Here is a 12,831-nt window from a genome sequence, read left to right on the forward strand (position 1 = left end):
CGGCTTCAACTCTGATCTCTGCCATTCCAACAAAGTTTCCTTAGAAAATGCTGACAGCACTGTCTGGGCAACAGCTGGGCAGCAGATGGGTAACACTATTACATTCCTAGCGGTAAAACTGTTTTTAATAAAACAGCCTAATGCACTCGATTTAAAGCATTTACATCGAGTAGCCAAATTTAGAAAAAAGTCATTTAAAGGGATACTGTTATGCAGAGATTTTATGTAGCTTGAAAAGTTTAGGTGCAGCCGCTTTCTGTACTTATACTCATGTGAAAGACTTGTGAAAGACAAACTAACACACTGAAAGTTCCTCCAGTGTCCCCCTTCTCTTGCTACTCTACCAAAGAGCACTGGAAGACCATCTTGGGTATTGGAAGTTAACAAGCAAAAGAATGCTAGCCTTTGAAGAGGCACAGTCAGCATATCAATGCCCTAATAATACCCTGCATTTTATGTTGTGCTTTCATTTTTAACAGATGTACTGGTAAGTTTAGCCAAGTTATACCCAAGTCACTGAAGAAATGGATTCAACAGTGATGACAGAGTATAATGTCATTGGGTAAAAAGTAAAAATCCTAAATAAATCTTGCTTATAAAAACAAGGAATTGTTGTTCACTTCAGAGCCAATGACATTTGGGGGTTATACAGTCATTAGAACAAAAAGTACTGTTTGGGTGCCAGTAGCTGTGAAAAAGGGAGGTGAAAGGGCCCCTTGAAATGTTCCAGACAGGCTTATTATGATTGGCTGCTCTCTTATAAGGCGGGTAATTCATAGTACTATGGGGCTAAATTTATAGGTGAGCGTTGTAACTACTACTGATGCACCGTCTCTACTAAAAGGTATTTAATGATACTATATTAAAATATTAGAAAGAAGCAATATATCCAGTGTTGAAATATACAAAGGAGTCAATAAAGGCATAAGAGACACAATATTTGAAGGAAATTCTTACCTGATCTGTAACGCTCATCTCTAGCTCCTCCGGAACGGGCTCGATGGTACTTAGAGGAAGATTGTGTTGGAGCAGCAGGTGATCCTGTTTGGTTTCGATTTTCTTTCTGTAGCGCTGGATCAACACCTGAAATTAAAGATCCCAATGAAAAAGAGTATACAAAAAAATCCCCAAAGCAAACAGAATCCCATACAAATTATGATTTTTTTTTGTATTAATGTCTTTATTTACTTTTTCCAAACACAATATTTTCCAAACATGGTATGTGTCCGATTAATAACTTGTAGCACTCGTTAAGAATGTAAGTATAAAGGCAATTGGACAAAGAAACGGGAAAACAAAACAATGTTAACATTACATTGAAAATCCATATAAGAGATTTCCCAGAATGTTCACCGAGTTTCACAGGTTTAAAGTGGTTTACTGTGCATAAGATGCCAAAAGTCTTTAAATGTGGTGACTCCTGGGGGGGGGGGATTTCACAGCACTACTGGTCTCCTGGAGTGTAACTTTAATGAACTGGTTAGTTTCTTAAATTATGGTTTATACGTAGAAAAGTAAGATATATTTTCCATGGTATTAATTTACTCTATTGAATGAGCGTTTTAAAAAGCCCGTAAAGGCAAAAAAATAAAATCCAATTTTTACTTTCTTTAATGAAAAAGAAACCTATCTCTAATATATTTTAATTAAAAAATGTGTACCGTTTTTATAAGAAACCTGACTGTATGCAGTGAAATTCTCCCTTCGTTTACTGCTGTGGATAGGAATTGTCAGATGGTCCCTAACTGCTGAGCAGGGAAACAATCATATTTATGAACAGCAGGGGGAGCCCCAGCCTTACTTCACCACCATGCAGAACTCAAGCAGCTTTGTTTGTTTCCCTGTAGAGCAGTCGCGACTGTGTAGGATTTGTATTGGATTTTATTTTTGCCTTTACATCCCCATTACATCTTTACTGTTTCCAACTCCAGCTGCAGGGACAAAGATCATGGAGCGAGATTTATACAGATAAACTGGGATTCTATTTGGAGGATTATTTTGCTGTAGCCACTGGTTATGCAGAATTGGAGAAACTTTGTATTAAACAATACAAAAACTATAAAATCCACATTAGATTACATGACGACACAGGACCCAGTGCAGTCTGCCTATTATGATTATTAATCAGTCTTGCTGTATCGGCTTCTGGCAAATATTATTTGACTTGTGCTGTTTTGATAATTTATGACGATCCCTAAGCAGCCCAGACCACATTGAGCATGTGCACAGTCTTGGTCTTATTTTCCACTCACAGCCATGGATCAACTGCAGTATAGGTGCAACAGGTCAAATCTTTATTTGTTTAAAAGACCATTAAACAATGGCATCGGGTGCAGAGTAAAATTTACACGCTGCTGACGCATTTCGTGACCTCTAGGTGTCACTTCCTCAGAGCATAGTTTGTTTCAACAACAAGGGCAAACTTTATAGATAACATATTCACACTTACATTTAAAGTTATTTTCCCTTCTTTCATATACATTAGATAAAAACAAAACATTATTCTTAAAAAATGTTCAAATACATTAATGAAAAGATGTGTTGTATCTCTGATCTACCTCAAAAATCCAAAAAATATTTCATTTCCCAATCTTTATTGAGACCTGCTGGTTGTTCAGTCTCCAAAGTGAACATCCACCAGGCTTCTCTTTTATTTAGAGTTTTTTTCTATATCTCCTTTTCGCTTTCCTAATTTCACATGACCAAGACCAGTCTTGGTCTTGCAAAAGATGTTTAACCAAGTTGCAAGATGGTGAACCCCTGTGGCCAACTTTGAAAGCATAAATCATTTGTTTTGTTAGGCTTGTGGTGCAGTCAGTTGATGTTTATGTTTAGTATACAAAATACAGCATTTCTAGCCTTATTCTATTTTAGACTTTACTTCCCATTTAAAGTTCTAATGAATTCCAGAGACATGTGTACAAAGGCCTGAGCTATAAAGAGAAAAAACTTGCTTTAGATTGAAATTGTTTTAAGCAAAGCAAAATGGAAGAGTAGCTGAAAGTGGGGAAGTGATGGGGAGTTCTCTGCAGGAGAGCGGAGTCTCAATGGAGACCATGGGGCATAGTCACTAAAGTGGAAATATTCTCCTTGCCTAGCTCCACCAAGTTTGTATCAATACATCAGGAGTATTATCACTGCCACGTGGTTTATTTATTTAACACTGCTATTATGTCAGTTGTAATGTGTCAAGATGAGCTGGTGTAATAAAAGATTGGCAAATTTACACCATGAAGCAATGAGGTATGTGGGATAAGCATGAGGTATATGACATTGATAATTTGTAGCTAAAGAGGTTGCTATATCTTTATAATGATAGTTTTTCAGACTGAACCTGGCAAAAACTGCATTGGTGCCCTTCATAAGCTGCTGCATTTTCACACTACTGAAATGAAATGTGAAGACTGACTTGGCTGCTTCAATCACACAACCAATGTTCTGCAACGGGATAAGTAATAAATAATACATGAGGTTCATATTCGAGGAACTGTGCGGCTGCTGAGCTGATTAACCCAAATAGCTATAAGTTAGAGGCTGAAGAAGTAAGATAACGAAAATAATTCAGTAGCAACCTGCCCTACATTACACCTAAGACATATTAAAAGGCGGACTTCCACTTTATATAAAAATCCCTAGTGCACAAAATCACCAAGGAGTTTCATGGAACCAGTGTTGGACTAGGACACCAGGGGCCCACCAAAAACCTTTAGACCAGGGGCCCACTCAAAGTATTATTTTCTTCCTCTCCTCACTCAGCCTCTATTCTCCTAGTCTCTTTTCTTTATATACTATAACCTATTATTCCATCTATTTAGCCTCTTTCTTCTCATAGAAATAGACAATGACCATGAAATAGGCCAAATGTTTAGAAGCAGGAGGGCCCACTGACACCTGGGCCCACCGGGAGTTTTCCTGGTATCCCGGTGGGGCAATCCGACTCTGCATGGAACGCCAAGGTGACTTCTAATATCCTCATATTTTACAACAGGGGGTACTTCCATTTTTATTAGGGATGCACCGTATCCACTATTTGGGATTTGGTTGAATCCCCGAATCCTTGGTGAAAGATTTGGCCGAATACCAAACCAAATCCTAATTTGCATATGCAAACTAGGGGCAGGAATGGAAAAAGTGGAAAAAATTATTCTTTTGTGAGAAAAGTCAGGTGATTTCCCTACCCACCCCTAATTTACATATGCAAATTAGGATTCAGATTCGGTCCGGCCAAATCCCGAACCGAATCCTGGATTCGGTGCATCCCTAATTTTTATAATTCACAAGTTCCAGTGAGTCATGTGACAGAAATGACATCACTAAGCACCTTTATAAGGATATAATTTACAGGATATTCATGGCGCTGGTCTATTATATAAATATCTCTGGCTCTTACAGCAAGTAGAAAGCAGTTCTGTGCCCAAGCTAACCTGCACTTTCCATGATATAATCATGAGCAGACAGCACAGGAAAGTAATGGTGGCACAAGCCATAGTGCGTTACACAATACACAGTACAAAGACTTTGCTACATGAGACAGATTTCCCCGTATGAAATATTCTTATAACGGCCAGTGACCCATCCATTTGTCAGGCTGTGTTGCGCCCGTCACCTTATTTACTGACCTCTTGAAGTCTCTTGGTTATCTGGTCCCCTGGAAAGCAACATTTTCCTCTAAACATCAGGATTCATCTGAAAATTCCCCACCAAGAGGAAGTTTTGTGGGCGCCCCCCCCCTGTATTATTAACTCCCCGCAGCAAACGTACTTCCTTCCTTTCTAAACAAGGTTAGTGAGCAGCACTGTGACATGTGCACATTTCATCACACAACATGGGAACGCTGCTCTCTCATTAACCCTTCCCCTGCTGGCTCCCATCTACAAGTCAGTCTTTCATTATACAGTGAATAAGGTACACCCTCTTGTAAATTATAAGGATAGTATAAGTTACCGAGGAGTTTCATGAACACAAGGCGAAGGTCGAGTGTTTTTATTCAGGTCATGGAACTCCGAGATAACTTCTAATATCCTCATATTTTATTTATTATAATACACAAGATTCAGTGATGACAGAAATGACATCAGAACTCACAGTTTATAACGGATGACATCAGAACTCACCGTTTATAAGGATATAATTTACAAGATATTCATGGCTTTTGTGTATTATATATATATACACACACACATACACACACATATATAGATACACAAACATACAAGGGAATTGCTATTAGTGAAACGACAGATTGCATTATGTAAAATGTGAAACACTGGGTTTTCTCAGAATATTTATTATCAAACTGGTGTTTAGCCCCCATCTAAAACCATTTTGTTCCCTATAAATCATGCCAAAAAAGGGGAAGAAGTTTAGATGAAAATAAAACATTGTTCCAAAAGACGAACACAACAGATGCAGCACACTCGCAGGTAACAAACGACTGGGCACAGACATGATTGTGTATAATTGAAAAGGAAAAACATTTTAGTATCAGACACAAATGTATCAAGCACAACCCCCCCCCCCCCACGGTTATATAAAACAAAATTGCACTTTGCACACTGTGCTTGTGGAAACGAGCCATAAAGTCACTGCACTTGCATATGGCATTTATCATGTTCCTATATAAACATGTGCCAATTTCATTTACTGTAATATACAGATAAACGGCTTTTTGCTTTCCCTTGCTCTTCTCTGTACTATCATTTTTACCAACCAGGCCAGTCAGATGGCAACCTTAAAGGGGACCTGTCACCCAGATGAAAAATGCTGTATAATAAAAGTCCTTTTCTAATTAAACGTGAAATCCAAATAATTTTTTTATTAAAGCATTCACAACTGTTGTAAACTCATTTAAAAATCTCAGCTGTCAATCAAATATTGCCTGCCCCTCCGCTTTACCTTAGGCATAGAGGCAGGGCAGGCAGTTACTTTCACTTTCCATTCAGCACTTACTAGATATCTCTGCACTTCCCACATTCCCCCTCTCTTTACCATTTAATTGTGTAGCCAGTGCATTTGGGTGGACATCAGGTCCCCCATTCTGGTGCACAAACAAGATTTTGAGAGGATACAAAGCTTTCCTTAATAACAGTGTCCACAAAATGGCTATGTGTTATAATTATAAATTCCCAGACTGAAGGAAACAAGATTCAAATAATTTATATAGTGTAATTATGCTTGACTAACATGATCAAATATGATTTGAAATATTTTTTTGGGTGACAGATCCCCTTTAAAGCCAGTTAATTGACCTGGAAACTTAACTTGAGACTAGGGTCTGCTACTGGGCCACTGTGTCAATAAACCATATTTTGTGGGAAACAAATTATACTGAATTTATGATCATTTACAAAATATGGGGGACCATATATTCCATGGAAGGCAGTTGGAAAGTTGTGCTGACAAGTAGAAAATACTGCTGATACATTTCGGTTTTGCAAATCTCCACAACACAGAAAAATAAACATTGGATAGTGTTGCATAATTAACATGAGGAAATATCAGTCATATTCAAATGCAAATATACGTCCAGCTAAAATAGTTCTGACCAGTTAACTGAAAGGAAAAAGATACAATATTTATACAGTAGGTTAACCATCTTCCATTTAGGACAATAAATAGCAGACAAAGTCGGAAAATATAGCTTATTATGCATGGCTAAATCAATGGGCTGCATTGCTGGATGTCTGAATGCCACAAAGGTAATCAATAGAACAGTACCCACAGTCACTCATTTGTTCAGAAAATATAATCTATATCATATTTTACAAAAAATATATAAATGGAAATGATACTTGGAAATAGTTAATGTCCCACAATGTTGTCAGGTCTCTCTTCTATACTGTGTTTGGGTTTTTTGCTTGCCCCGACATATATCAGTAACACACACTAGTAATGTGAGGGTACTGTATATCCAGGGTCTGCAGGTTAAATTGCAGGCAAGTTCATGTAACAAACTGGAGTCGCTGCAGTGGGTTCGGGCAGTTGATGGGTCCAGCGGTTTGTATTGTCAGACCTGCCACCTTGAGTCCCGGGGCGGGTAATAGTTTTTGTGACCCACACATCACAAACACACTGCAGAAAGAATACAAATAACCTGAGACACCAAAAAGTCAAAATGTTTACCCTTTTAAGGTGGACCTGTCACCCAGACACAAAAAATTGTATAATAAAAGTCCTTTTCAAATTAAACATCAAATACAATTTCTATGTTTTATTAAAGCATTCAAAGCTCTTGTAAGCTCATTTAAAAATCTCAGCTGTCAATCAAATATTGGCTCCCCCTCCTCTATGCCTAGGCATAGAGGCGGGGCAGACAATTACTTTCACTTTCCATTCAGCACTTCCTATGTGTCACTGCTCTCCCCATATTCCCCTGTTCTCTTAACCATTTAATTGTGTAACCAGGGCATGGGGATGGACATCAGGTCCCCCATTCTAGTGCACAAACAAGATTCTGAGATGATACAAGGCTTTTCTTAATAACAGTGTCCACAAAATGGCTGCTGCCTGCTTGCTATAATTATGAATTCCCAGACTGAAGGAAATAAGATTCAAATAATTTCTACAGTGTAATTAAAGTTCATTTTGCTTGACTAACACTAAAAAAAATAGGATTTGGAATAATTTTTTTGGGTGAAGGGTAAACAGAATTTAAATACTCTACTGGTTTCCTATGAACAACCCTGAATGACAGTTCCACAAACTAGTGCATCTAGCTAAGCAGTTAAAAAGCAAGCGGGTAGCAAGTATGTGGCAAACATTTCTTCATTCAGAAATGAACAGATCAATCAAGAGATTTGAAGTGGCTGAAGTCAGATTTAAAAAATGGCATGCTTATGATCAGTATGAGTGGCACCATGTTAACTGATCAATAAACAAAAACAAACTTCTCTCCACTTCGGAAATATTTGTCATTTCATTCTAATTTTCACAAGTAAAAGCCACACTGTTTTTTGCCACTAGGTGCTGTTGTACAGAAGACATAGTCCGTGATACCTGGAGCGCCTTAGCCATAAAGGGATAGAGGTATTGAAGGATAAAGATTGACTGGTCTGCGTTTAAATCAAGAACAGGTCACTGGCACAGAGCTACATTTACATCACAGGTTTATATAACTTTAAGAAGACCAAATTTGTTTATAATATTATTCCTTTCAGAATAAATATATGACGTTTCTTAAAATAAATTAAAAGGAACAAAAAGGCATAAATAAGTGACATCAATTTTAAGCAGGACCCACTGTACCTCTTGTATTGATTATTGTTTTCATTTTTGCATATATTGGGTATGTTCAACGTACACACCCGTTAATTGTACAGGGCTGCAGAATACGTTGCAGCTTTAAAAAAAGTGTTCATAATAACCATTATTATTACAGGTATGGGACCTGTTATTCAGAATGCTTGTGACCAGGGGTTTTCCAGATAATAGATGTTTTGGTATTTTGGATCTTCATACCTTAGGTCTACTAGAAAATCATGTAATCATTAAATAAACCTAATGAGCTGGTTCTGCTTCCAATAAGAATTCATTATACTGTATTATCATTATACTTAGTTTGGATCAAGTACAACTGTATTTAGGGATGCACTGAATCCAGGATTCGGTTTGTGATGCATCCAGGATTCAGCCTTTTTCAGCAGGATTCGGATTTGGCCAAATTCTTCTGCCAGGCCAAACCAAATCTGAATCCTAATTTGCATATGCAAATTAGGGAAGAGTCAGGGAAACCGCATAACTTTTTGTCACAAAACAAGGAAGTAAAAAATGCATATGCAAATTAGATTCCGATTTGGTTCGGTATTAGGCCGAATCTTTTGCAAAGGATTCGGGGATCGGCCGTATCCAAAATAGTGGATTCGGTGCATCCTGAGTTTTATTATTACAAAGAAGTCAATAATTTTTTAAAAATGTGATTATTTGATTATAATGGAGTCTATTGAACACGGCCTTTCCGTAATTCAGAGCTTTCTGGATAAGGGTTTTCCAGGTAACGGATTCATACCTATATTTTGAACCCATATGACAAAAGTTCAGTATTTAAATACAGCTTTCTAGTAATACTAAGTCTTTTCTGCTTCTAAGGTTAATAAAAAGGTGCCAACATATAATCTGACCTGATCAGTAATAGCAATCCCTTTGTTGCTCTCTAGTCTCCATGTTTTTCCCATTTACATTAATCAGCCTTCCCCAGCCAAATCAATATTATGGGTAAACACCATCAGCTTTGAGAAAACGTATGCTAAAAATGAAATTAAACGCCATGCTGGATTCTTATTTGAAACTTGTTAATTGGGTTGCCCTAATGATACAAAGCATCTGACATTTGAGGCTGTATAAAACCGTGCGTTATACAAACAGTTTCTGTCTTTACTAACCATTATAATTATAAACTTCAATTTACAATCGCAGAATGAGAGACATAGAAAATGTCAAAATGAGTTCAGAGATAAAGGTCCATTGCACATGGTAATAGAAAATGGACTCATTACATATGAGAGAGAGCTAAGGGCTGAAGGCCAATGCAGCTGCTACTGAATAACCACTAATCAAATATTTTGTGTTTGCCTCTTTCTTTCAGAACAATTATTAAAGAAGAGATAACCTTACGTAAATGTCTTTATTTTCCAACTGACAACAATTGAAACAAGAGAGCACTATGGCTGTTCCTACACACACACGCACGCACACGCTAATGGTAGGCCTGGTGATTTCAGTGCTGCCTTTTCTCCATTTTCCTACATATTCTATTGGATGTGCATGTTCATACTGTAATCCTGTTATTGGCAGCAGGTACAAGACTACTACAAATGCCCCTAGTGGTATGGCAAATTAAAGTAAAAGGATTAAAGCAGGATGCATTGCTTGCATTGAGGTAATGTGCTGCTGCAATTGCTAAAAACCTTAAAGGGATACCGTCATGGGAAAAAATTTTTTTTCAAAATGAATCAGTTAATAGTGCTGCTCCAGCAGAGTTCTGCACTGAAATCCATTTCTCAAAGGAGCAAAGAGATTTTTTTTTATTCAATTTTGAAATCTGACATGGGGCTAGACATATTGTCAATTTCCCAGCTGCCCCAAGTCATGTGACTTGTGCTCTGATAAACTTCAATCACTCTTTACTGCTGTACTGCAAGTTAGAGTGATATCGCCCCTCCTTTTTCCCCCCCAGCAGCCAAACAAAAGAACAATGGGAAGGTAACCAGATAACAGCTCCCTAACACAATATAACAGCTGCCTGGTAGATCTAAGAACAACCCTCAATAGTAAAACCCATGTACTGCAAGTTAAGGTGGCCATACATCGAGAGATCCGCTCATTTGGCGATGTCGCCAAACGAACGGATCTCCCTACGATATGCCCACCCTGAGGTGGGCAATATCGGGCTGATCCGATCGTGGGCCCTAGGGTCCAACGATCGGATCCTAGCGAACGGGCGGTCGGATCGCGGGACCGCATCAACGAACAGATGCGGCCGCGATCCGACGGGATTTTTAGTCCCATCCGATTGAGATCTGGCCGACTTTCGGCCCGCGTATGGCCACCTTTAGAGTGATATCGTCCCTCCCTTTTTCCCCCCCAGCAGCCAAACAAAAGAACAATAGGAAGGTAACCAAATAACAGCTCCCTAACACAAGATAACAGCTGCCTGGTAGATCTAAGAACAACCCTCAATAGTAAAATCCCATGTCCCACTGAGACACATTCAGTTACATTGAGAAGGAAAAACAGCAGCCTGCCAGAAAGCATTTCATGTGTGACAAAGAGCAACGCAGGTGCATACTTGTAGCAAAGACCATGTATAAATGCACACTCAAATCTTTTAGCAATAAATAGTCAATCTCAAGCGCCACAACAGTATAAACTAACCCATCTCACCCCAGATGTTACCAAGTAGCCCTGTGACTCCCTGCTTTAACATTTAGTAGCCCACCCGTACCCCACCAGACCTAGTTGGTTCCTGGACATGCGGATGCCACATACAATGACCTGAATAACTAGCTATATTGCTAACAACCTTAGCAACACTGAAGCACAGGCTTGTAACTAGCAATGTACCAAATTAGGATTTTTGGACTTTGAACGAAATCCAAATGGTTATTTGCATATGCCAATAAGGACAGGGATGGTGGCAGGCATATGTGTCTGTAGGGTATGGGGGCAACATGTTGCAATTCTTTAATTATGTGGTTTTAAGGGTTTGCATTCAGCTGAGTCAGGCACATAAATACAACCCTAGTCCTGCCAAAAAAAGGCTAGAATTTGGCTGAAGCCTAAAACAAATCCAGCATTTGGTGCATCCCTACTTGTGGCGCTACAGTCGTAGTCATCATCATTTTTTTTATATAGTACAAATAGGATTAGAGGGGCTTACATGTGAGAGTTTATGTGATTTATGATACAGCAATGATTGATTAATTAAGGTACATTGAATAAGCTTCCCTAAACGGGTGGGTCTTTAGGGAGCGTTTGAAAGTTTGGAGTTTCAGAGAAAAGCAGAAGCCTGAGAGAAGTCTTGTAGACAAGAATTAGAATGGGCTGAAGTGATGAGAAGAGAGGCAAAGGACAAATGCAGAGCAAAGGTTGCATGAAGGAGTGTATTTGGAGATGAAATATAGGGAGGGCTTCACTGTTAAGGGCCTTAAATGTAAAAGTAAGTTGTTTGAATTTTATTCTAGAGAAGATTGGGAGCCAGTGAAGGGATATGTATAGGGTAGCAACTGATATTGAGCGGTGAGATAGATGAATGAGTCTAGCAGCCGCGCTTTGAACAGATTGAAGTTGTGAAAGGCGACTTCTTGGAATACCTGCAAGGAGTAGGTTGCAGAAATCAAGGAGGGAGATAATAAGAGACTGAATAAGGGCAATGTTGGGCAGCTGAATATGACAATTTTGCTAGTGTTTGGATGTGTGGTCGTAGTCCAAAGTCATACAGAGACTACATTTACTGATTATGAAATACAAACTTTAAATATAGATATAAGACAAGAAATGCAAGGATGCTATGCATGAAACTTACTTAGTTCATGCAGTTTGTAAATCACAGGCTCTATATGAGCCTTTTGGAGGTCTTTTTCTGGAAATATTTAATCCTCTCACCCACTAAGGCAGAGGTTCCCAATCTTTTTCACCAGTGAGCAACATAAAAAATTGGGGAGTAACACAAGCAAGAAAAATGTTCCTGGGGTTGCCAAATAAGGGCGGCGACTGGCCATTTGGTAGCCCATATATGGACTGGCAGCCTACATGAGGTTCTGTTTGGCAGTACAACTGGTTTTTATGCAACAAAAACTTGCTTTCAAGCCAGGAATTGGGAGTAACATCCAAGGGGTTGGTGAGAAACATGTTGCTCACAAACTACTGGTTGGGGATCACTGCACTAAGGGGTCAATTTAAAACTCTATACAGAGCAACTTAGTGAAGACATTCAGCCACTAGGTCTGCATTGCATATTTCTGGTATATATGCATCATGAAATCTTTTGTCTCTTATGTTGGCATCCACTGAACAGCAGCTTCTTGCAGGTCTACTGGGAGAAGCCAAAGGAATTCCCATCCCAAGGAGGAATCTGGCTTTTAAACAGACATTATACGCTTAGCTTATATTGTTGGCCAGAGATTCTTAACCTTTGGTCAGTACCCAAAAACCATGCTGTTCATGTTGGGTCTCAATGAACCCTTTCAATACTCTGAATTTTCCTGCTACAAAAATTTTAATTAAAACTAGTTCTAAATCAATTTTCAATTAAGTGGATTTTGCAACTTTCAGTAGGAAAGGGACTTTCCAAGATATTTTTACATTTCTCAACCTAAAATATAGCACTTCTTCATA

General features: G+C 38.6%; 1 protein-coding gene across 3 annotated transcripts in view; it reads right to left on the reverse strand.

Moving 5' to 3' along the window:
• The window catches only part of LOC108709000 (disco-interacting protein 2 homolog B), a 134,305-nt gene that overhangs the window by 58,908 nt on the left and 62,566 nt on the right, over nt 1–12,831 (reverse strand). For 2 of the 3 annotated variants that reach the window (XM_041584457.1, XM_041584456.1), the window contains exon 3: nt 958–1,083. In XM_041584457.1, the coding sequence (XP_041440391.1) occupies nt 958–1,083 (126 nt within the window). Of the gene's footprint in view, nt 1–957; nt 1,084–4,619; nt 4,701–12,831 lie in introns of those variants that run through there. The other variant, XM_041584459.1, reaches the window with a different exon arrangement.

Source organism: Xenopus laevis, chromosome 2S (assembly GCF_017654675.1).
Source record: "Xenopus laevis strain J_2021 chromosome 2S, Xenopus_laevis_v10.1, whole genome shotgun sequence".
NCBI lineage: Eukaryota > Metazoa > Chordata > Amphibia > Anura > Pipidae > Xenopus > Xenopus laevis.